General features: G+C 39.2%; 1 protein-coding gene across 4 annotated transcripts in view; it reads right to left on the reverse strand.

Annotated features, from left to right (window-relative positions):
- GOLM2 (golgi membrane protein 2) overlaps nt 1-25698 on the reverse strand; it is a 103722-nt gene that overhangs the window by 75332 nt on the left and 2692 nt on the right. For all 4 annotated transcript variants that reach the window (XM_049897824.1, XM_049897827.1, XM_049897826.1 and 1 more), the window contains exons 2-4: nt 8470-8524; nt 3063-3165; nt 1031-1121 (exon numbers count right to left, since the gene is read on the reverse strand). In XM_049897824.1, the coding sequence (XP_049753781.1) occupies nt 1031-1121; nt 3063-3165; nt 8470-8524 (249 nt within the window). The remainder of the gene's footprint in view (nt 1-1030; nt 1122-3062; nt 3166-8469; nt 8525-25698) is intronic.

The raw sequence follows: 25698 nt of genomic DNA on the forward strand, positions 1-25698 counted from the left end.
CTGGGAAAAAGGGAAAGCTCTCATGTGCCATCTTTGGGGAAAAGAGACAAGAACAAATTTACCCTGTTACTTACGCACTGGACTTACAATGATACCACAGCTATGGAAACCTTTCTTCCCCTTCCTGCTGTGTTCTACTACATGCTTTTATCTTCCCAGTGTCTTCATAACACCTCTGGCTGCCTGCAATGCCCTGACTATGGGAGCTCACTCAGGCCTGCCTTCTTCCACCCAACCCATCCTCACATCCTCTTCAAAGCAGACTGTAGACAGGTGGTCGCTATTATGCTCGTAGATATAAAAAATGAAACAGAGAAAACGATGCCTTCAATATCATATTATAAAACAGTGAGATAGCCAAGAAAGGAAAACCAAGTTTCCTTAAGGTTCTCTTTAAGTCCTTTAAGTGAGATGCTAACAAAGAACAAAACATTTTTCACTATTTAATTTCTCTTTAATTTAAACCCAAAATCTTAACGTAAACCATGACTAGACAGATGAGATTAAAGGGATAAGAAAATTAATCATGTCCTCGATGGCTAGTAATCTTCAGATAAATGCCTCCTGTTTCTAGCAGGGCTTCCATAATATATATCAACTTAAACAGAAAAATTAACATTCTGCCGCCCCCAAAATTACAAATCAAAATTGGTTACATTGGTTAGTATTTCACTTGTTTTAAGAAAGGATCTCTGAATAAAGAGATTGATAATTAAGGAAAAAGTTTCTCAATTTTTTTGTTTCTCAAATATGTAAAAAGTAACTGATTTTCAGTTAAAGTTACCCACTTCACAATCTGAGAAATAAATTGACATCAAAGGTTATTTTTTAAAAAGTCAGATATTTTAGCTCAAAATTAGTTTGAAGAGTTGAAATTATATTTTTACAAGTGTCTCATTTACTCAGCAATAAAGCCTCTGCAAATCATTGTTGGAATGAGGCAGGTTATAACACTTAAAAATATAATATTTTATGATAAAAGTACATTATATAACAAAAACACATTTAAGTGTTTTTTTTTTTTAATTACCTTTCGTTCTTGCAAAAACTGGTCTGCTAATTTTTTAATATTTTCTTCATGCTGTGCTCTTAACTCCTTGATATGTTGTCCACACTGAAAACTAAATTACAAAGTCATTCTCTTAGATCTTAGGGTCTTGAACTGGAACGTCAAAGTTGTCTAGCAGTTGCCATACATTTACAAAGATAAAACACCCAGTTAACAGAGGAAAGAGGGCAGGGAAGGACAAAGAACAGACATAAAAACCACTCACGGTGAAAAAATTTAAAAATATCTAAACCTTTCATAGGGGATAGAGAATACTGATGAAGCTAATAATTGAGAAAATAGAAATTAGAAAGACAAAAACAATTAGTTTTCTAAATTGCATTTTTAAAGAAAAAAGTATCAAAGCCAACTTGAACCACAGAGAGAAAAACACTGCAAAAAAGCCGTGAGTACCAACATAAAGTAATGGAGGAGGAAAGCTAGAACTGAGAGCTGACAAGGAGCGGAGGCTGAGGGTTCATCCAATAGTTAGTACTTTAAATACAGTAATAAAAGTCTAAGCCATAAAAATGACAACAGGAATGGAAGAAATGAAGTATCATCAAGAGAAAATGTAAAGGAATAGAACAGATAAAGATGGTGACAAATAGGCCATTCATGCAAAAAGAAACAAATGATTAATAAATACATAGAAAAATGTTAAGTTTCATCATTAAAAATGCCAATTAATCTTCCCAACTGTACATATGGTATACCTTCTACCTAGCCTAGTAAAATTAAATTAGAATTACAAAAACCAATATAGAGCCATGGGCAAACATCTATATTACAAATTAGTAAAATCATTTCAGAAAAGCAATCTTTCTTTCATCTATGCTATGAGAACAAAACTGATAAAACATTCTGTCTCAGAAATTTTACACTGGAGAATGTATACCAATGAAATAACATAAGTGGGTGGAAACCCTTTTTGCATACATATTTTTATAGTTGTGATAGTTGTAACAGTGAGAACAGGAAAACTCAGACAGTGGTCTAGCATTTGGAAGAGATTAAACAAACTTTGGTCCATTAATACTCTAGAAGAACATATTACCTCTAAATACATTAAATCTTTACTCCTACAGACATGGAAATGTACTGAATACTCAGGTTAAAATACATATACACACACACAGATATATGTGTAGATTCATATTGATAACCTAAGAGTCTAAGAAATTAGTCACAGATGGATAAAAGGTACTTTAAAATATGGTGATTGTTTCTAATTTTTGATATGCAGATCTAAAATATGCCTTTTACCATAAAATTGATTAAAGATATAACAAAGGTTTATAAAGAGTAATCACTGAAAAGGGGCTAAGAGGTCCCCCAACCTCATCACCAGCTGAGGGCAGAGATGTCAGCAGGGGCAGAAGTGCAGAGCAGAAGCAGCTGGCACTTAGTCCCCCAACTATTCTCGGGACATCTTCCAGGGCTGGCTTCATTTCCTAGATGCCCCTCCAAGACAACCACAGAATCTTCTTTTAGTCTTTGCCACATCTAATTTGATAAAACTCAGAGCACGTAAGATTTTCTGTCTCACAATGAACCTGACAACACAGGCAGCCCCAACATGCCTTATAAGAGATATTTTCATGATGTTTAACATATCAAAACAACAGAAAGGACTTGTGAAGCGGTGGGGTTACACGGAAACATGCCGGAAGAACAGTAGATATGCTTTGAACCCAGGTTATCTGTATCTTCTTAAATGATACATCAAACTATCAAAGACATTTTTATATATTTGAAAACAGCTCTCTGCATCTCTCATAATCTTTTTTAAAGCAGGTAAAATTTTTAAGAAAGATATTAAAAATCACTCTGATGTTAAAAAAAAAAGTTCAAAGAAGCATCTAAAGACAATAGAAAAGAAATTTAAAAGGCCTAAGAAAGTGAAAGAAAAGAAGAAAAAGAAAATAGAATCCAGAAAGGAAGAAATGAATTAAGTCCAAAAGTTGGACAAATATTTCAGATTCACAAATATTTGTAGCGTCTAGCATCTTACCTCTCATGTTCTAACCGCTTCACAAGGTATGTATTGTTCTTCCTGTAGTCCTGAAGCTGGTCTTCCTGTCGAAGGAACTCCTGACGAAGCTCAGCAAGTTGCTCTAGCCACACAAGGTAAGAACCAATGGAATAAAGTTTACTCACTCAAATGCTTCCTATTGAGAACGTATGGGTATTGAAAAATTATATACCTTCCTCAGTTCCTTTACTTATACTCTTAAAAAAAAAAAAAATTAAATTATGTAATTAGTATCACATTTAATTGCCTTTTATAATACTTTCATGGGCAATAAAATTTATTTTAAAAACAATATTGCCTCAGTGGCTTTCGGATCAATCTGAAATATAAAAAAAAATACACAGTTTTCCACATTACGCAGACATACATACACGTCGTGGAGATGGTACAAAAAAACGACCTATCTCTTGATACCTGCCTGCTTTGCAGAAATAGGAAATTCCATACTTTTTAGATACGCTGGCTAGGGGTACAAAATTCAAGATTTCTTTTTCCTTTTAAATCACATTTAACTTCCAACTTAGGTGCTGATCACTTTAGATCTCATTTCTAGTTCTGCTGCTGACAGAAGTTCACATATACCAAAATTCAATTTTCCAGGCTCATAATTTGTGGACCAGGGCTGAAAGCTTTTAGTTGTAACTAATAAAATGAAATTCGAGGATGAAGAGTAAATTAAAACCCGAGCCAGGTGCCCTTTTGTAAACATTTAATCCATAATCACTGGCCCCTCATTTTCTAGATTTTGCTCCATCATCACTGAGCCTACAGACAGAAGAAATTCAGGCAGAGAAGAGTAAATGTCAGCTTCTTGGACAGGTGACTAAAAAAGTAGCTAACAGCCTTAGCAGTTAAACAAAACTAGTAGTGATTGAAGTTCTAATTTTTATAAATAGGAAGAGTGATCTATATAGCAGAAGCAACAGCTATTAAGACTAAAATATAACATCTAACCATAATGTACCAATGTTAGACACCACCAGCTAAGACACCTACTCCTTAAGGAAAGCGTATAGAATTAGTCTTATTACTTTAAAGGTACTTCTGAAACGCTTGGGACATAAGTTTTTAAAAAGCAGATATAAACATATATTTATAATTATACCTGTGTAAAAAACCAGACTAGAATAAAAATGTATCAAAGTGCTACCAGTGATTACGTTTGGTGGTGGGATTCTGAGAATTTTCTTTTTTCTCTACTTTCTAAGTTTTATTGTGGAGTTGTAACTGTGGCAACAACAAGGAATCTGAATTTAAAAGTCACAATGAACGTTTGCTGATACATATAAATAAAAAGTTTAACAATATATAGTATAATAATCAGGTACAAAAAGTAAGGAATTCACATAAAACACTTGTAGTTAATATTAACTTTTCATATTCAAGCCACATTTTAAATTTTCTTCTTATGCTATTAATTCTCTAGTGTATATATATATATATATATATATATACACATTTTTTTTTTTTTATAGTTGATCTCCATAGTTTTCTCAGCCCTCACCTCTACCCCAGATAAAAGTAACGGATCTCAGACCAGGCGGCCCTGAACCGCGCATTCAGCTTGCTACCTGATCCCTGCTGCCAACCCCTAAGATACAGAGTGCTGGAGACAGCAGAACTCTGGCCCAGCTATCGATGATAATGACACAGAGGTCCCAACAGGAGGCAACAACAAAAAGCCTTGTAGCTAAGGGGTGGAATTAGCCTGAATAGGTTCTAGATCTGAAAGTTACCACAATTTACCAATCAATGGACTCCAACTGGTGATCTTGAGGGGGCATTCTTCTCAGGAAAAAAAGGGAAGAGAAAGATTACAGTCCCTTCGGATTCAGGTCTCTTTTTCACCCACACCGTAAAATAACTGAAGTAGCTAAGTTTACCTTCAGAATAACCCTAAGGCTTAGTGTGATTTAAGATTTGGGATGGCCTCTTTGCCTCCCCACAAAACTTCCCACTGACAATATTTGAAATCCCTTTTTCATTTCTAACTGGAGATAAAGGGCTTAAAATACAATTGACAAAAAATAAGTAAATAAAATATTACTATGAATGAGTAGCTCAGTGGTTAAGTGTTTGGGTGCTAACCAAAAGGCTGGCAGTTCAAACCCCCCGGCTGCTCCTTGGAAACCCTGTGGGGCAGTTCCACTGTTCTGTAGGGTCGCTATGAGTCAGGATTGACTCCACGGCCATGGGTTATGAACAGGTTTTAGTCCGTGTAAAATATCAGAGTCTTTCCTGTTTAGAAAGATTAAAAAGCAGGGAAAGGATTAAAAAGCAAGGAGGTAACTGGTGCCATCAATTGGTCAAAACGAAGACCTAAACGGAGAAAAAGTAAGCAAACCAGAAGGCAAAAGTAAAGGCAAAATTTTCCCGTCTCGCGGTTTTCCTTTCAACGGTCGCCGCGCGTTCCCTGTCTGAGCCCGCAGGTACTGAGCCCGGTGCGGCTCCCCAGGTCTCCGGCGCGGGGCCCACAGAGCAACGCGTGCGCGTGGGATCCGGCTCAGGGTTTGCTGGGCAGGCTGCTCAGTCTCTGAACGTGGCACCAGGGAAGGAACATTGGGGAAAACCACGGAGGGAGCAAATGCCATACTTTTCAGATATACCAGCTATGGGCACAAAACTCTGGTTTCCTTTTTATTTTAAATCACGTTCTCTCTCGATTTATCTTTAAAAGATTAGGGATATAGTTAAGAAAAGAACTAGGTTTTAAAGCAAAAACATATGTCTATCTCTGGAAAATTTTGACTTCAAATTTTCTTTCCATAGTAGGCATAAAAATAAGGTGAGCCATTCAAAATAAATCAGTGTATACTAGAATGTCAACTTACAGTCTCAGGAATTAAAAAACAACTATTATTCCCAAGAAAATATCAGCCATCATAAGGTTACTTTAAGGGGTCTTAGGGTCTATTAATTCTATTATATCAGGTATTATTTTCAATGAAAATAGTCAAATCTGAATTTTATAATCAACTTGTCAACAGGTTTGCTTCAGTAGAAATAATTCCCCAAGGCATGAAAGTCACATGAATGAAATTCAATCTTAAGAGACCAAGTTTCAGTAAGTGCACTAAAAACCCAAAAGTTGTACAGTTACCAGTTCAGAATCTTTTTCTCTGCTGCGCTATCATACAATGTTTCAAGACATCTCAAGATCTACTTCAACACATGGAGTCCAATAAAAATTATTACTCAATAACAAAGGTTGCCATTTTCTATGACAAATCTTAGCAGAAGTCACAGGTCTTTTTATTCAGCTGATCTATTACTATTTAATAAAAAATACACTTTGACAAGCAGACATTGTCATTGTGCAAACGGCAAGTGGCATCATTTGTAAAAATTGTAAGCTGGCAGCAGCACTGACAATGTGCAACTTCTGTGTCATTCTAATGTCCTGCTACCAGTCAGAAGAGCAGAAAGTGGGCCTGAAGACAACAAAAGCAAACGTGGCCACTGAGGACGCAATTCTTTTTATTTTTTATTGTGCTTTAAGTGAAAGTTTACAACTCACGTCAGTTGCTCATATAAAAACTTATACACACATGGTTATGTGACCCTAGTTGCTCTCCCCCTAACGAGACAGCATTCTCCTTCTCTCCACCCTGTATTCTCCGTATCCATTAAGCCAGCTCCTGTCCCCTTCGGCCTTCTCATCTCGCCTCTAGACAGGAGCTGCCCCCAGAGTCTCCTGTGTCTACTTGAGCCAAGAAGCTCACTCCTCACCAGTATCATTTGCTTATAGTCCAGTCTAATCTTTGTCTGAAGAGTTGGCTTCAGGAATGGTTTTAGTGTTCGGCTAACAGAGAGTCCAGGGGCCATCTCTTCTGGGGTTCCTTGAGGAAGCATTTCTAATAGGAAATCAAAGCTGTTCCAAATCATAGATAGTACAAAATTAATAAATTTTATATTAGAGTTACAACATACCAATAATACTTCTTTAATGGTTTTTTTAGGAGAGGGATAAAACTTTCCTAAATTACAATCCCAGTTCAGGTTGGCTTCTTCAAGAGGGTGATAAAAATAGGTTATCTAATTTTATCTAAAGAGGGGAAACTCTGGTGGTGTAGTGGTTCAGTGCTATGGCTGCTAACCAAAGGGTAGGCAGTTCGAATCCACCAGGCGCTCCTCGGAAACTCTATGGGGCAGTTCTACTCTGTCCTATAGGGTCGCTATGAGTCGGAATCAACTCGACGGCACTGGGTTTGGTTGTTTTGGATCTAAAAAGGTTCAAAATGGTTATGGAATAAACGGATATTTACAAAATCAGACAGCATGTATTACACAGTTATAAACTTAAAGCCAATACATGCTAAAGTTTAAAAATACACAGTAGGCTAACCAAAGGGCATGAGAGAGAAAAGGGGTTTTCCTCAGTCCCCAAATTCCAAAGGCTAACAGTAGTGTGAAGTGGTATAGATAGAGCACAGAGCTTGTTCTCCTGACCTGCTTTTTTCTCATAAAAGCTTTAGTTCACCTCCTATCACTTCATCTAAGTGAATCTAAAAAATAAGCACATGTGTGTTTTATATATATATATACACACACACATATATATACATACATATATGTGTGTGTATACATTATATGTGTGTGTATATATATGTATGTGTACGTATATATTATATGTGCGTGTATATATATATGTATTGTGTGTATGTATATATCACGTGTGTGTGTATGTATTATATGTATACGTGTGTGTTTCTTTCTATCAATCTCAAGGTTTCTTCCTTTTTTTGTTTCCAGGGTATCTAAAGCATTAAGCTATAAGACCTGTCCAAAGCATCCCTAGGCTTGAACAAACTATTCTAGCAGACTGGACACAGGAGAGGGGTTACCCTCATCTTTTCCCTAGGAGTCTGATGGCTTCTGAAACCATAGCTCAATTTTCTTTGAGAATTCTTTTAACAACATTTCATTGCATCTGTCTACAGCACAAGATTAAAGTGCAGCTCTCGAATTTCAACTTGTACTTATTATATACAAAGCAAGAGTAAATCATTTTCTAAATTAAACCTTAAGACAAAATGATAAACGTTTTGTCATCAGAGGAATTTTGTGTGAAAATCTTATTTCATTCAGCTGTCTAACCTACTATATCTTAATTCTTGAGGGTTTTAGACATTAAGTGACTCTTTGTTTATCTTTTGAGTCCCTGGGCACAAATGGTTAAAGAGCTTGGCTCCTAACCAAAAGGACGGAGCTTCAAATCCACCTAGGCACACTTTGGAAGAAAGTGGTCTACTTCCAAAAACTCAGCCACTGAAAACACTATGGAGCACAGCTCTACTCTGACACACATGGGGTCACCGTTGAGTTAGGATCAATTTGATGGCAACTTTTTTTTTAACTGCCTTTAATATGTAACTAAGTTTCTTACCCTTTAAATGATGTATGTCTGCCATCTGGTACGATATGTTGTTCTGTAGTTTTATCTGAAAAAAAAATTAAGTTTTCATTTTATTAAAGAATATGTAGTTTTCCTCATAATTACCTTTTTTACTCATATACACTTTGAGCTTGATCATAAATGCAAAGGGAAAATTTTGATTAAATTATTTCTACACACTTTTCCCCGAAAAGAATTAAAAGTAAATTCTGGTTTTGCTCATTTTAAATTTGCACAAGAATAGTCATCTTAGTTGGTATACAGAATAACAACTTGTAGAAGTTTTAAAGTTTGAGTTAAACATTGCTTAATAACAAGTCTTTTCAAAATCTTACTAGAAGAAAGCTCTCACTACTTTAAGAATTAATTGTTTTAGAGAGTCGAACCAAAAGTTATCAATGCTTATCAAGCTCCCATAGGATGGCAGATACTACACAGGCCTCAGAACTGTGGTTACCGTTTAGGAGCAAGCAGACAAAACACAATAAGAACATACCAAAATATGGCTAAAATTAAGGCTTACCACTCAATTTAAACAAGGCCTTACAAAAGTCAGGGCTTCATAAACGAAGAACCACTGTGTCTCAGTTCTTGCTTTTAACAGGTTTCTCTTAATTATAAAATGCAACTGAAATAAAACCACTATGAATGGGTTCTCTTGTCTACCTCAAGAGAAAGTTTACTTTGAGCACGACAGGCAGATTCATGCTTGTCAAAAGCAGCACTGAGTGGCAAACTATGATAAATACCAAAACAATCCCTAAAGAATAATTTTTAAAAACTTTTTATTTTGAAATAATTATAGGTTCACAGAAAGTTACAAAGATAGCAGAGAGGTCCCATGTACCCTTCACTCAATTTCCCCCAACGGGTACAGTTTATACAACTAAAACACAGTATCAAAACTAGGAAACTGACATTGGTACAATATGAACGTACAGTTCTGTCATTTTATCGCATGTGTACATAGACTCATGCACGTAACCAGTATACAGAGCTATTCCCCCATCACTTTACAGTCATGCCCACGCCCCGCCCCTACCCACACCACCCCAGCCCTTGGCAACCACTCATTTGTTCTCCATCTCTGTAATTTTGTTATTTTAAAAATGTTATATAAATGGAATCATATAGCATATAACCTTTTGAGATCTTTTTTACTCAGCATAATGTCCGGTTGTATGTATTAAGAGCTCATTTCTTTTTATTGCTGATTAGTATTTCATGGCATAAATGTACTCTAGTTTGTTTAAGCATTCATCCACTGTTGGACATTTTAGTCAATTCCAATTTTTGTCTATTACAAATAAAGCTGTTATGAATAATCACATACAGGTTTTTATGTGGACCTCAATTTTCATTTCTCTGGGATAAATGCCCAGAAGTGAGAATGCTAAATTGTATGGTGTCTTAGTTCCCTAGTGCTGCTATAACAGAAATACCACAAGTGGGTGGCTTAAACGAACAGAAGTTTATTCCCTCACGGTCTAGTAGCCTAGAAGTCTGAATTCAGGATGTCAGCTCCAAGGGAAGGCTTTCTCTCTCTGTTGGCTCTGGAGGAAGGTCCTTGTCATCAATCTTCCCCTGGCCTAAGAGCTTCTCTGTGCAGAAACCCTGGGTCCAAAGGACACGCTCTGCTCCCAGCACTGCTTTCTTGGTGGTTTGAGGTCCCCTTGTCTTTCTGCTCTCTTCTCTCTTTTATATCTCAACAGAGACTGACTTAAGATACAACCTAATCTTATGGACTGAATCCTGCCCATTAACATAACTGCCACTAATCCAACCTCATTAACATCATAGATGTAGGATTTACAACACATGGGAAAGTCACCTCAGATGGCAAAATGGAGGACAATCACACAATACTGAGAATCATGGACTAGCCAAGTTGACACACATTTTTGGGGGGGCACAATTCAATCCAGAACATACGGTAAATATGGTTAGGTTTTTAAGAAACTGCCACACTATTTTCCAGAGCAGCCAAATCATTTTCAATTATGTTTTAAGAACCCACTGTGGTAAGATAATGGATGGGACAGTACCAAACGATTAAGAAACCTTGAGAGCGATCTCAAGTAATCAGCAGGCAAGGCGGCATCTGAAGCACTACAATCACCGTAGGAGCTCAGAGATGATTCCTGGCCGGGATGACCAGGGAAATCTTCACGGAAGGGACCATATCTGAATCAGACTCTGAAGGCTGGCTAAAACTTTAAACAGGTAGAAAAGCATTTCCGTACAGGATATGACATAAGAAAAAGTCCTGAGGGAAGAAAGCATGAGGTACATATGAAGATCCCACCGAAGCAGTCTGGCTGAAACACACGACAGAGGTGAAAGGATACTGGGAAAGAAGGCTGGAAAAAAAGACCATGAAGGGCCATTCAGCCCCAGGTGGAGTGTATTCTTCAGTCTGAGAGCCAGTGACTTTCCAATTTCAAATGAAAATTTATCTATAAACAAATAACAGATGAAAGCAGAGCTGTTCTAGTTGAAGCAGAGCTGGGAGTCCAGGGGTCTCTCTTTCTTCTCCATTAGAGTACTGGGGGGCTTTGAAGAATGAAGTTTAAAATACACCCTGATGTTCAGTCATAAAAAGGAAGGAAATACTGATACACGCTACAACACGGTTGAACCTTGAAAACATTGTGTATGCTAAGTAAAAAAAGCCAGACATAAAAGGCTATACATTGTATGATTCTGTCTACATGAAATGCCCAAACAAGGCAAATCCATAGAGACAGAAAGTAGATTAGTGGTTGCCAGGGGCTGGGGGAAAGAGGGGTGGGGAGTGATTGCTTAATGAGCGTGGGGTTTCTTTTTGGAGTGATGAAAATGTTCTGAAATTAAATAGTGGTGATGGTTGCATATCACTATGGATATACTAAAAACCAGTGAACGGTACACTTTAAAATGGTGAAGATGATGAATTTTATCTCAATTTAAAAAAAGGCAAAAAATAAAGATGCAGAGGGTACTATAGGACACCATACGGGAAACTAGGGATAAAACAGTGGACAAATACTTGGCACTAAAGGTTTTTTAAAGGAGCTTATTATTTAGGACAGGCAGTCAAATAAATAGGCCATTACAGTACGTAAGTGCTTATCATTGGGATCTAAAGACATAATATGAGGTCTTTGTGGAACCACTCACTCCAATCCTGGGGAAGTCAGAGGAGGCTTTCTGGAGACAATGACAGCTGAAATGAGTCCTGCAGGATAAGTAGGATTTAGTCATGCGGAAGTAGAGAGTGGTAAGGAAGGAAGGCATTCGAGGCATGTGTCAAGATTTTACAGCGAAAAACACTGCACATTCTAGGACAGTGGTTGCAAAAAAGGGCTCAAACAGCAATGACTGTGAGGATGGCACAGGATGGGGCAGTGTTTCATTCTGTTGTACACAGGGTCACTCACTAAGAGTCGGAACCAACATAATAGCACCTAACAACAACAGCAATAAAGATGAATAAAGACGCAATTCCCAGTAGCAGGGAATCACAAGAGGAGAAACAGACTTAGGATGGGAGGGAGAAAGAGAATTTTTTCAGATTTGGACCTGTTAAATTTGAGGTGCTTGTAGGATACTGTATTAGTTATCTAGTGCTGCTGTAACAGAAACACCACTAATGGATGGCTTTAACAAACAGAAATCTATTCTCTCATAATTCAGGAGGCTAGAAGTCCAAATTAAGGTGCCAGCTCCAGGGGAAGGTTTTCTCTGTCAGCTCTGGGGGAAGGTCCTTATCTCCTTTCAACATCTGTGGCCCAGTGTCCCCTGGAGATCTCCATGTGTCTTGGCATCAACCTTCCCCTAGGTCTAGGAGGTTCTCAGCGCACGGACCCCAGATCCAAAGGACACACTCTGCTCTGGCTCTTCTTTCTTGGTGGTAGAAGTTTCCTCTTCTCTGCTTGCATCTGTCTCCTTTTATCTCTTGTAAGATAAAAAGTGTGTCTCAAGCAAGGGTGGTGCATTCTACCCTAATCCTCACAAACATAACATAATTATGCTTCATTAACATAACAGACAATTCGCTTCCAAATGGGACCATAACCACAGGCACAGAGGCTAGGATTTACAATACATAACTATATCAGCTCACAAAATGGAGGACAACCACACAATACTGAGAAGCATGACACGAAATTTTTCATGTCAACCCATGACAGATACCCAAGAAGGGCTCTTCAGTAGGCAGTTGGGTATTTGGATCTGGAGGCCGGGTGATGATGATCTGAGTCATTAGCATACAAATGGTAATTAAAGCTATGGGAATGGGATCACTGAGGGAAGGGGAAAACTGCAGTGGCAGTAGAAAAAGCAATACCATCAACTATCTGATCACCAAGAACTGCTCATAGTGACCCTACAGGATGGAGTAGAGCTGCCCCACAGAGTTTCCAAGGAGCGCCTGGTAGATTCAAACTGCTGACCTTTTGGTTAGCAGCCAGAGCGCTTAACCACTGTGCCACCAGAGTTTCCTAACAATAGCAGAGGACCGGGCAATGTCCCATTCTGTTATACACACGGTCACCATGAGTCAGAGCCTACTCCATGTCAACTAACAACAACTTCCAGCTTCTCTGCACTCTTTATTTTAAACTTGCTTCTAAAATTGCTGCAGAGATGCTATTCTGAAATACTAAGCTATGAGTGGCCTCAGCTTCCTTGGTCCATAGGGTCACTATGAGTCGGAACCAACTCAACAGCACCTAACAACAATAAATGTTTAAAAAAAATTGTAATAGAGGCAGGGAAATTCAATCTACAGTCTACAAAAATAAAGGGTTATGCAAGTGGCCATCTAAGATACAACTATTGGTCTCTTCCAATCTGGAGCAAAAGAGAATGAAGGAAACCACAGACTCAAAGAAGAAACTAGTTCACAGGACTAGCAGCTCACAAGAACCACTGCCTCTTCTAGCCTGAGACCAGAAGAACTAGATGGTGTCCGGCTACCACTACCGACTGTTCTGACCAAGGACACAATAGAAAGTCCCAGGTAGAATGGGAGAAAAATATAGAACAAAACTCAAATTCCTATAAAAACTAGACTGACAAGACTGATAGAGACTACAGGAGTCCCCAAGACTATCGCCCTAAGATACCCTTTTAACTTGGAACTGAATCCACTCCCAGAGGTCTCCTTTCAGCCAACAGATGGGCTTATAACATAAACAATATCAACTGGGAGCCACGTGCTACCTTAAACAATCAACTATATAAGACCAAACGGTAAACATTTACCCAAGAGCAAACATGAGAAGGCAAAGAGGGCCAGTGAAGCTAGATAAGTGGAAATAGAACAGAATGGAAATAATGAGAATGCTGACACATTGCGAAAAATGTAACCAATGTCACGGAACTATTTGTACAAAAATTTTTAAAAGGGAAACTAATTTGCCATTTCACCTAAAACACAATAAAATATTAAAATAAATAAAGGGTTAGTTATATGGGCAGTATTGCCTTATTCTTCCTGTCCCTTTATCTTCCCTCCTCAACCATCTTTATTGAGAATGGAGACATTCATCTTAACAGCTTATACGTAAAGTTCTCACATTTCAAAAGCTGCTCTGGAACAATATATTTTACACATGTCTTAGTTATTCAGTGCTGCTATAACAGAAATACCACAAGTGGATGGCTTCAACAAATTTATTCTCTCACAGTTTAGGAGGCTCCGCCACCCACCCGTTGCCATTGAGTAGATCCTGACTCATAGCGACCCTGCAGGCCAGAATTGAACTGCCCCATAGAGTTTCCATGGAGCGCTTGGTGGAGTCAAACTTCTGAACTTTTGGCTAACAGCTGTAGCACATAACTACTATGCCACCAGTTTAGGAGGCTAGAAGTCCAAATTCAGAATACCAGCTCTAGGGAAAGGATTTCCCTCTGTCAGCTCTGGAAGAAGATCCTTGACTCTTTTCAACATCTGTGGCCTGGTATCCCTTGAAGATCTGCATGTGTCTTGGCATCAGTCTTCCCCTGGGTCTAGAAGCTTCTCAGCACAGAGACCCTGGGTCTTAAGGGCATACTCCACTCCTGGCTTCTCTTTCTTGGTAGTAGTCAGGACCCTCTTCTCTGACTGCTTCTCTCTCCTTTTATCTCTTGTAAGATAAAAGGTGTGACGAGCAAGAGTGGTGCATTCCACCCTAACCCTCATTAACATAACCTGATCATGCCTTGGAAACCCTGGTGGCATAGTGGTTAAGTGCTACGGCTGCTAACCAAAAGGTCGGCAGTTTGAATCTGCCAGGCACTCCTTGGAAACTCTACAGGGCAGTTCTACTCTGTCCTATAGGGTCGCTATGAGTCGGAATCGACTCGACGGCACTGGGTTTTTTGGTTTTTAATCATGCCTTATTACATAACGGACAACCCACTTCCCAATGGGACCACAACCACAGGCTTAGAGGCTGGGATTTATAACATATAATTACATCAGATCACTGAATGAAGGACAACCACACAATACTGGGAATCATGGCCTAGCCAAGTTAACATGAAATTCTAGGGGCATAATTCAATCCGTGACACATGGTATTAAGAGAAAAATCACACCTGGTCTAAATAAAAGCCTTTTCTTAATTTAAGCATAGTAATATACTTCCCACCTCATCCATTTACCATGCACAGCGATCTTTCAGTTAGCTTCTCACACCCCTTTTAGGGCATGCTGTTGCCCTTGGCATTTCACTTTCTCTATTATTCCTATCAATCTTCCCAGCATATTCTCACAAAAATCTTGTATTTAGTGTTTAGTATAATCACCAGGTACCAATTCCCAATTTCTCTCACTTCCCATTAACACCTATTTCTTTGTGCTGGTCATCTCACCTTCCGTATGTCTTTGAACTGAGGTGCCAAGGATTTGCTCAATGATCTTACAGAGCCCAGCTGGCAGGACATTAAACTCAGAAATCCCCTTCCCTCTTCAGTAATTTCATTATGTTGTTCAATTTTAGAATCTAGCTGTCTGCTGCTAAATTATCTGTTTATCTTTTTGACACCACGATATTAGAGCCATCTGATCCCCCTTCTCTGCACACACACATCCCCCTCCAAAAAAATTCTTATCTAGCTCCTAAAAAGATGTGATAAAGAATTCCTCCCACATCCATTGTTGCCTTCCAAAGGAAATCTGATTGTGTCTTAACCTACTATAGCACTCCTTTGTATCCTTGCAAAATCCAAGAACTGGGAAGCAATGACTTCATTTTGGCCTTAACCTTACGTTTTCTACTGTCTTGAGTCTGTTTATAAAGGCTTCTTACATTTGGTTTTTTATTTTTAATATTTGTTCAATTTCTTCAACTTTGTTTTTCTTTCATTTTATGACTTACATTAATCATTTAAAAATCTGTTGCCGATGAATGGATAAATAAATTATGGTCTATTCACACAATAGAATACTACACATCGATAAAGAACAGTGAGGAATCTGTGAAATATTTCATAACATAGAGCACCCTGGAAGGCATTATGCTGAGTGAAATTAGTCAGTTGCACAAGGACAAATACTGTATAAGACCACTATTATAAGAACTTGAGAAATAGTTTAACTGAGAAGAAAATATTCTTTTGTGGTTATGAGAGGGGGGAGGGAGGGAGGTGGGACAGGGGTATTTACTAATTAGATAGTAGATAAGAATCGCTTTAGATGAAGGGAAAGACAACACACAAGACAGGGGAGGTCAGCACAACTGGACTAAACCAAAAGCAAAGAAGTTTCCTGAATAAACTGAATGCTTTGAAGGCCATCATAGCAGGGGCAGGGGTTTGCAGACCATGGTTTCAGGGGACATCTAAGTCAATTGGCATAATAAAATCTATTAAGAAAACATTCTGCATCCCATTTTGAAGAGTGGTGTCTGGGGTCTGAAACGCTAGCAAGTGGCCATCTAAGATGCATCAATGAGTCTCAACCCACCTGGATCAAAGGAGAATGAAGAACACCAAGGACACAAGGCGATTACAAGCCCAAGAGACAGAAAGGGCCACATGAACCAGAGACTACATCCTCATGAGACCAGAAGAACTAGATGGTGTCCGCCTACAACCGATGACTGCTTTGACAGGGAACACAACAGAGAACCCCTGAGGGAAGAGGAGAGCTGTGGGATGCAGACCCCAAATTCTCATAAAAAGACCAGACTTAATGGTTTGACTGAGACTGGAAGGACCCCGGTGGTCATGGCCCCCAGAACTTCTGTTGACCCAGGACAGGAATCATTCCCGAAGCCAACTCTTCAGACATGGATTGGACTGGACAATGGGTTGGAGAGGGATGCTGGTGAGGAGTAAGCTTCTTGGATCAGGTGGACGCTTGAGACTATGTTGGCATCTCCTGCCTGGAGGGGAGATGAGAAGGTAGAGGGGGTTAAAGCTGGCGAAAGGGGCACGAAAAGAGAGAATGGAGGGAGGGAGCGGGCTGTCTCATAGGGGGAGAGTAATTGGGAGCATGTAGCAAGGTGTATATAAGTTTTTGTGTGAGAGACTGACTTAATTTGTAAACTTTCACTTAAAGCACAATAAAAAATGTAAGAAAAAAAATCCGTTGCCATTGAGTCAATCCCAACTCATAGAGAGCCTATAGGACAGGGTACAGCTGCTCCATAGGGTTTCCAAGAAGCACCTGGTGGATTCGAACTGCTGACCTTTTGGTCAGCAGCCGTAGCTCTTAACCACTATGCTCCCAGCGTTTCTGCACTAATCATTTATGCATATACAAAGGTCTCTGACAGAAAGGGCCACATAAATCAGAGACTACATCAGCCTGAGACCAGAAGAACTACATGGTGCCTGGCTACAACCGATGACTGACCTGACAGGGAACACAATAGAGAACCCCTGAGGGTACGGGAGAGCAGTGGGATGCAGACCTCAAATTCCTGTAAAAAGACCAGGCTTAGTGGTCTGACTGAGACTAGAAGGACCCCGGTGGTCATGACCCCCAGACCTTCTGTTGCCCCAGGACAGGAACCATTCCCGAAGCCAACTCTTCAGACATGGATTGGACTGGACTATGGGGTAGAAAATGATAGTGGTGAAGAGTGAGCTTCTTGGATCAAGGAGACACATGAAACTATGTGGGCAGCTCCTGTCTGAAGAGGAGATGAGAGGGCAGAGGGGGTCAGAAGCTGGCCGAAAGGACACGAAAATATAGAGCAGAGGGAAGGAATGTGCTGTTTCATTAGAGGGAGGGCAACTAGGAATACACAGCAAGGTGTATATAAGTTTTTGTATGAGGAGACTGACTTGGTTTGTAAACTTTCACTTAAAGCACAATAAATATTAAAAGAAAGAAAGAAAGAAAGAAAGGTCTCTTTGGTTCTTTAACTTCTTTGATTTTAACCCTTCCTCTGCAAGTCTTTACATCTTGTAATACTGCCACCATTGCCTGTCACCTTCAAAAGGAAGCTTGGCTTCCCTTCTCATTATTCTTCCTCATATTTTTTAATTTTCTAATGTTCTAACCATAATCTGCTTATCTTCTAAATGACACCAAAACTTCCCAGCTGTTGAGAATTTGAGTTAATACCGCTGCTTGATTAGAAAAGAGATATCTTCACTTTATCACATATACTCTGTTGAACTGGCAACACTACAGGAATACTTGACTTTTTCCCTAAATCTATTCCAAACAGGTAACCGTGTACAAACTCTAAGATACACAATTTAATCCTGAGTTTATAAAAGGATTTTTTGTCTCAGTTCACTGGTCCTTTTTGGTTACTTTCAGAGTTTTCCCAAGATAACTGAAATCCCTTCCTAATATCCTTATTTACAATATGCAAGAAAAATACCAAATAATTATTTTCTCTTTCGAATTACTTTGGGGATGAGAGACAGGCATAAATGGTCACAAACACATCCCCATCTCTTGCCTAATTTACACACATGGTCAGATAGACTGTGATGGTTTAGGTTGTATGTCAACTTGTCTGGGCCATAATTCTCAGCGGTTTGGCAGTCATATGATATTGATGCATGATGGGATCTGCTGTGAGTAGCCAATCAGCTGAAAGGGAGTTTCCTTGGGCATGTGGTCTGTACAGAATACAAGTACACATTCTGGCAAGGCTTGGGGGCTTTTTGCTCATGCTGGATCCTGCAGCTGGCTCCTATTCATCTGACCTCTGGTTCTCAGGACCTGAACTAGCACCTTACCTGCTGATCTTGGGATTCATCAATTTTTGCGCCTGTGAGCAAGAGCCCTGCTTTTTGACCTGCCGATCTTGGATTCGCCAGTCCCTGCGGCTATGTGAATCAGGAGAAGCCTCTATTCTGATCCACAGACTTGGGACGCTCCAGCCTCTACAACCGCGTGAGCCCTTTCCTTGATATATATATATATATCTGTGCTTTACTGGTTTTGTTTCTCTAGAAAACCCAGCCTAAGGCAGACTCCAGCCTAGATTTCAATGTATCCTTTAAAACTCCACAGCGCTCAAAATGCCCTAGGCCTGGCTCTAGGGCCTACTGGAAAGACTCTAGTGTTTTCAAAATAAAACATTCCTTTACCATAGGCAGTCTTATTTCTAATAAGGATGACCCTAATTTCTTTGCTACCCTCAAGGGTTATCAGAAATGAGAATTCCATGAGAATAGGAACTTGTCTCTGTGTTCATCCCTCGTGGCATACTGCCTGCCACCTGTAGACAATACATGTCTGCTCGATGATACCCTAGACGTCTAGCTTCCATACTCTTTGCACTATACTCTTCTACCTTCAGTTATGCTTTATTCATATTTTGTATTTGTCAGTATAACTTTAATTATCCAAGACTTCCTTTGAACTCCCTCATTTACTTCCTCTCATTAGCACCTTCATTGCCTTAGACTTCACTTCACTTCTCTTCTTCTATACTTGTGTCTCTCGAGTTTGAAGTTTCAGATTATATGGAACTGATTATCCCTGCTCTCTTTGGTCTTTGCAACACTAATTTCTTAAAATGTGTTTATCGTTCTTCTTGAGATTTCTTCCCTTTCTCCACTGTAGACTTCAGAGTTCTCTTTTCTGAAGGATATGTTCTTTATTTCTTTTTCCTGGGTGAGAATTATCTTCTCCCCGATATTTTCATATAGCACTTCTTGTTCATTCCCAGCTACTTCATCTTCTTGTTGACTTGTGGTGACCCCGTGTACAACAGAATAAAACATTGTTTGATCCTGCACCATCCTCACAACTGTTCTATGCATGAGTCCACTGTTGCAGCCACTGTGTATTTTGAGTGCTTCTAACCTAGAGGGCTCATCTTCAGCACTATATCAGACAACATTCTGTTGTAATCCATAGGGTTTTCATTGGCTAATTTTCAGAAGTAGATAGCCAAGCCTTTCTTCCTAGTCTGTCTTAGTCTGGAAGCTCTGTTGAAACCTATCCAACACATGTTACCCTGCTGGCATAGCTTCCAGCACCATACCAACATGCAAGCCACCACTGTACAAGAAACTGACCGGACAGGTGGTGGCTACTTCACCTATTTTCCTCTAATCTTCCTTCCCCCAATAACTAAAACTTAATCTTTGTTTTTCTACCACCTCTTTCTGAAGCTCTTTTAATGCTTTCCCCATCCCACAAGGTTTCTCTGAATTAATTTTGGCAGCTGTTACCAGCTTAGTGGCTCTTCTTTTTTCATTTTGGGACCTGGGAAATAGCTCAGCTGTGCCTGCTTCACTTTCATTATGACCTGTTCTTGGGCAATTAGCACATCTATGCCCATTTATCCCAAAGGTTATATATAATTGGCTTTTCTACAGATGTCATTTCTGTTTCCTTTTTCTCCACAATGGAAACATTTTTCCTGCCTGTATCTCATACTCAGATGCTTTCTAGAGGCAATCCTGCCTTCTGTAACATAACTGCCAAACCTGGCAATTCTCAGAATCACCTGGAGAGTTTTAAAAAATAAACACTTTTGCTTCTCCACCCTCCAATGTGATTCAGTAGTCTGGGGATGGGCCTAGGAATCTTAATCTTAAAATGCTCAAGTGATTCAGATAAGCAGTCAGGGTTAGCAATTTGGTTGTCTCTGGTTGGCACTCACACCACCAGCTGGATCAAAATAGAACACTATTAATAATAACTGATGCGTATTAAGGAAACCCTGGTGGCGTAGTGGTTAAGTGCTATGGCTGCTAACCAAAGGGTTGCCAGTTCAAATCCGCCAGGCGCTCCTTGGAAACTCTATGGGGCAGTTCTACTCTGTCCTATGGGGTGCTATGAGTCGGAATCGACTCGATGGCACTGGGTTTGGTTTCATAATGGGTATTAAATGTTCTTTGTGCCAGGTTCTGCGCTAAGCATTTTATACAAATCATCTCGTTTAATCCTCACCATCACCCTATGAAGTAAAAAAAAAAAAAATTTATGAAGTAGGCACAACTATTTTCTTCATTTCACAGATGAGGAAACCGTGCCTAGGTTATAGATCTACAGCAGATTCAGAGTATTCTCCCATGCAGTCCTAGACCAGTTTGAGCTCATAACCCCTGTGCCTATACTGGATCTGGCAGGTGATTACCTTTTTCTTACTACTCTTACATTTCATTACATTTCACACATGCTATGCAGTCAACATTCCAAACACCCCTGCAGCTCTTACTTGATCTGTTAAAGTATTACAGTCTTTCTTTAAGCAAGTTCTAGCGTGATCTATACTCATATTTTTAAAGAGAATAAGCAAGGTCTTTGGTCTCAGTTGGCTATGATGAATCACCACAAAGAAGTTTGTCCATTCACTCATTCACTTATTTATGAACGTAGTCATTTATAATTGCAGTCACTTAGAGGCCATTTACTGAGCACCCACTAAGTAGTAGCCCTGGGGATACATAAGCATTTGGTCTTGGTCTTTTAAGATTCACTAAGTTTGTTCACGCATTCATTCCATCTGTCAGGCACAAGGAAAACATTGACTGAACCCCTATCAAGTCAAAGACACTTTGCCTGGTCTAGAGATATAGCAGTAAACAAGAGATTCAAGGTTACAGTCTTCATGGAACTTAAAATCCAGCAAGGAAGACAAATAATTAAAAATGTGAACTTGCTAGGAAAGGGAGTGCTACAGAAGGGCTTGGGAAAGGCTTTCCTTAGGAACAGATGGTTAAAATGAGACCTGAAGTATGGGTAGGCAAAATGGGGCACGGAAAAAAGGAACATTCCAGCCAGAGAATGGCATGAATGAAGTCCTCGGGGAGGAAGAGAGTAAGGCATGTTAGAGGAAGTAAAAGATCAAATATGCATGTATGCCTCTGACAGGGCTAGAAAGGAGGGGCAAAAGTTGAGGCTACAGAGGTCAGCAAAGGTCATTTTACAGAATACTTGCAAAGCCATGTTAAAGATTCTGGATTTCATCCCAAGGGTAACGAGAAATCATCAAAGTTTTTTTTCTCTCATAACAGATTTACTGAGATATTTCATAAACCATACAATTTACTAACTTACAGTGTACGATTCAATGGTTTTTAGTACATTAAGAGTTGTGCAACTATCACCACAATCAATTTAAGAATGTTTCATCACCCCAAACGTTAAAGGCTTTTAAACAATTTTAAACTGTGTTATTTAAAAGATCATTCTGTTTTACACTAAATCAAAATCAAGCCTAGTTTTCAAATATATAAAGTGAAATACCAACAAAGCAATAGAAAAATGGGGAGAAAAATGGATAGGCCGGTCACAGAAAGACTGCAAGGGATTCTGAAGTACATGAAAAAGTGTTCAACTCACTTGTAACATAAATGCAAATTAAAACCACAATGAGATGCCATTTTTCATTTGTAAAATTAGCAAATTAAAAAAAATTCACAATATACCACGTTGGTGAGAGCGGGGAAAATAGGCACTCTCACACGTTATTGGTAAGAGTATAAACTGGTTCAATAGCTATAAAGGGCAACTCGGCAGATCTATCAAAATTTAACTCATACATACTCTCTGATACAAACACTTCACTTCTAGGAATTTTATCCCACAAATACTCACATACAAGATATTCATTATAAAAACCCATTGCCGTTGAGTCAGTGCTGACTCATAGCAACCCTAAAGCATCATACGTAACAGCAGAAGACTGAAAACAACTGCAATACCCATCAATAGGAGACTCATTAAATAAATTGGTGACAATCCATACAGCGGAAAACCATGAGGCATTAAAAAAGTGTGAGTGAGCTCTATATGTATTAATATGGAAAAATCACCAAGATACTGAGAAACAATTTTGAAAGCATGCAAGGTGTATAACAGAATGTATAATGTGCTATTTCTTGTGCAAATATATATATAATGTACACACCTGGTGTGGATATGCACAGAATCTTTTTGGAAAGATACAAAGAAACTTAGTAACAGAGTTACGTCCAGAGAAAGCCAGAGGACTAGGACAGAATAGAGTTACTTTTTATTTTATATCTTTTGTACCCTTTTAATCCTTATACCCTGTGCATGCGTATCTATTTCTACCAATTTAAAAAAAATTTAATGAAGAAATAAAGTTATAAAGTATCAGGGCAAAACATTAACCTTAAAAAACACTAACCTAAGTTACCGAGTAAGGAATAGGTTGTAGGAAGAGCAAGAACAGACAGAGAGAGACCAGTTAGGAGCTTATTGATATAGTAGTGACGAGAAATAATGGGGACTTGGGCTAAGCTGATTACAATGGAAATGGAGAAAAACTGATAGAGCCAAGAAATTTTTAGAAGGTAAAGCTGGTCAGACTTGGTGATTAACTGAATGTGGGCGATCAAAGGAGAGTAAAAAATCATAGTGACTTCCAGATTTCTGGCTTGAGATGAGTAGATGACAGAATCATTCACTGAGATGGGGAATACCAGAGAAAGAATAAGTTCAGGAGAAAAGATGAGAAATTTGGATTTGAGCTGTCTAGGAGAGGCCTGGGTAAAAGATACACATTTTGTAGTCATAAGCACATAGAATATAACTGCAGTTTTATGAGTGAAAATGATTACTTAGGAAGAGAGTAGAATTAGAAGAGAAGGGTCTCAGATAGAAATCTATTTAGCGCCCTTAATACACTATGCACTTAAGGATTGAATAGAGGCGAATCCAGCAAAGAAGACTAAGAAATAAACTGAGAGGTAGGAGAAAAACAGGCAAAAACAGGTGTCAGGGAAGCCAAGAGTACAGGTGCTAAGACGTCAGGAATGGGAAGGGAAAATGCAGATGTGGACCAAGACAACCCTCTTTGCAAGAAATGTGACTGGGAAGGTGAAGAAGGACTCAGTATTTTTTAAATGCTGAAGAGCAAGGATAGACAGATTGAATATGAGAGAGAGATTGGATTGGTAATGCTGCAAAGTCTTTGGGAAGGTGGAAGGAGACTGGATCCTCAGAACAGGTGGAGAAAGGATGAATCTTCTGTTATACTAACAGAGAGGAAAGACAGATGGGAACAGGTTTAGAAACACCTGCAGGTTTGGTGGTGAAAGTTGAATCAGTTCCTGTCTGATTCTTCATTAAACAGGAGGCAAGATCACTTGTTGAGCTTGAGGAAAAAAAAGCAAAACAAAAAAAACCAAATTTGTTGCCTTTGAGTTGATTCTGACTCATGGTGACCCTATGTGTTACAGAGTAGAACTGCTCCATAGGGTTTTCTTGGCTCTAATCTTTACAGAGGAGCCCTGGTCACTCAGTGGTTAAGCACTCAGCTGCTAACTGAAAGGATGGTGGTTCAAACCCACCAGCAGCTCCACGGGAGAAAGATGTGGCAGGGTATGCTATGGCTAAAAACCCTAAAAAGGCAGAGATTTACTCAGAAAAAATAAGCTAACATTAATGAATCTGTTTTAAAATGGAAGAGACACATTTACAGGCATTCCCTGATTACTAACGAGATCCATTCCTAAGTGTGTCAAGTTTGTAGGTAAGTCGGACCAGGTGCATACAGTTCTCATTCAGCCTTGCTTTAGCACAAGAAAGGAGCCCTCAGCTGCTGACCAAAGCTCAGCAGTTCGAACCTACCAGCCACTCTGCCACTCTGCGGGAGAAAGATATAGCAGTCTGCTCCCTTGGGAACCCCATGGGGCAGTTCTACTATGTTCTACAGCGTTGCTATGAGTTGGAATTGACTTGATAGCAGTGGGTAGGGTTTGAGTTTAGTGCAAGAAAAGGCTCAAAATCTTTTCAATGATTGAAAAGCTGTACATGCAGCAAGTGAAAGTGACTGTGATGATGTCACCCGCAGAGGCTGGTTTGACCATTTCAAAGTGAGGGCAAATTTACATAACATTAAAGGGCAACTACAATTTGTCAGACTTACTGTAATTGCTGACTTTACTTCTTCATCCTCCGCTAACAGAGGTGTAGCAATCAAGGGCTTTTAGATCAGTTATAGGAAATAAGAAGCTCTCGGGTTTGTCTTTTTCCCACAACATGTAGTGTTAAATTTGATACTTTTACATATATGTGATCTCAGATCTGCACAGTACTATTAGATGGGTACTATGATCCCCATTTTACAGTTGAGGAAATAGGCTCAAAGTAGTTAAATAATTTGCCCCAAAGTCAAACAGCTAGAAACTGAGCTAGAATTCTAACCTATATCTGGAACCTTCAAATCTTTGCTTTTTTATCTACTATTTACTTCTCCAGATATCAAGGGAGTGGCAGCAGTAAAGGAGACAACTCTGAGAGACTAATTTTATGCATAGCTCATCTAGACCAAAACTATCCTTTCTCTTAAGCAGTTCAGAGCCTCCTCATTGACCTTGTACGGCCATTCATAAGCACCACAAAAAGACGTCATAGCCAGCTCAAAATATGGAATTGGCATATAAACAAGAGACAGAGACTTGTGAGTTAGCTGCACAGGATATTAGTCAAATGCTTAAAAGTAGTAAAGATATACAGGACAGCATTTCCCAAAGTGATATGCTTTGCTACATTCTTCTGTACCATGATAACAAAACCAAAACACCCGTTGCTGTTGAGTGGATTCCGACTCATGGCGACCCTACAGGACAAAGTAGAACTGCCCCATAGGGTTTCCAAGGAGCTCCTGGAGGATTCAAACTGCTGACCTTTTGGTTAGCAGACACAGCACTTAACCACTATGCCACCAGGGTTTCCAAATGATAACAGGTGGGCCATAAAAACAGTAATCTATGTTCAAATACATTGAGAAAGACTGGGTTCAAGAAAATTAAATAGGCTCCTTTAACAATTGATTTCTCAGAGCTTTTATA

Source organism: Elephas maximus, chromosome 10 (genome assembly GCF_024166365.1).
Source record: "Elephas maximus indicus isolate mEleMax1 chromosome 10, mEleMax1 primary haplotype, whole genome shotgun sequence".
Classification (NCBI taxonomy): domain Eukaryota; kingdom Metazoa; phylum Chordata; class Mammalia; order Proboscidea; family Elephantidae; genus Elephas; species Elephas maximus.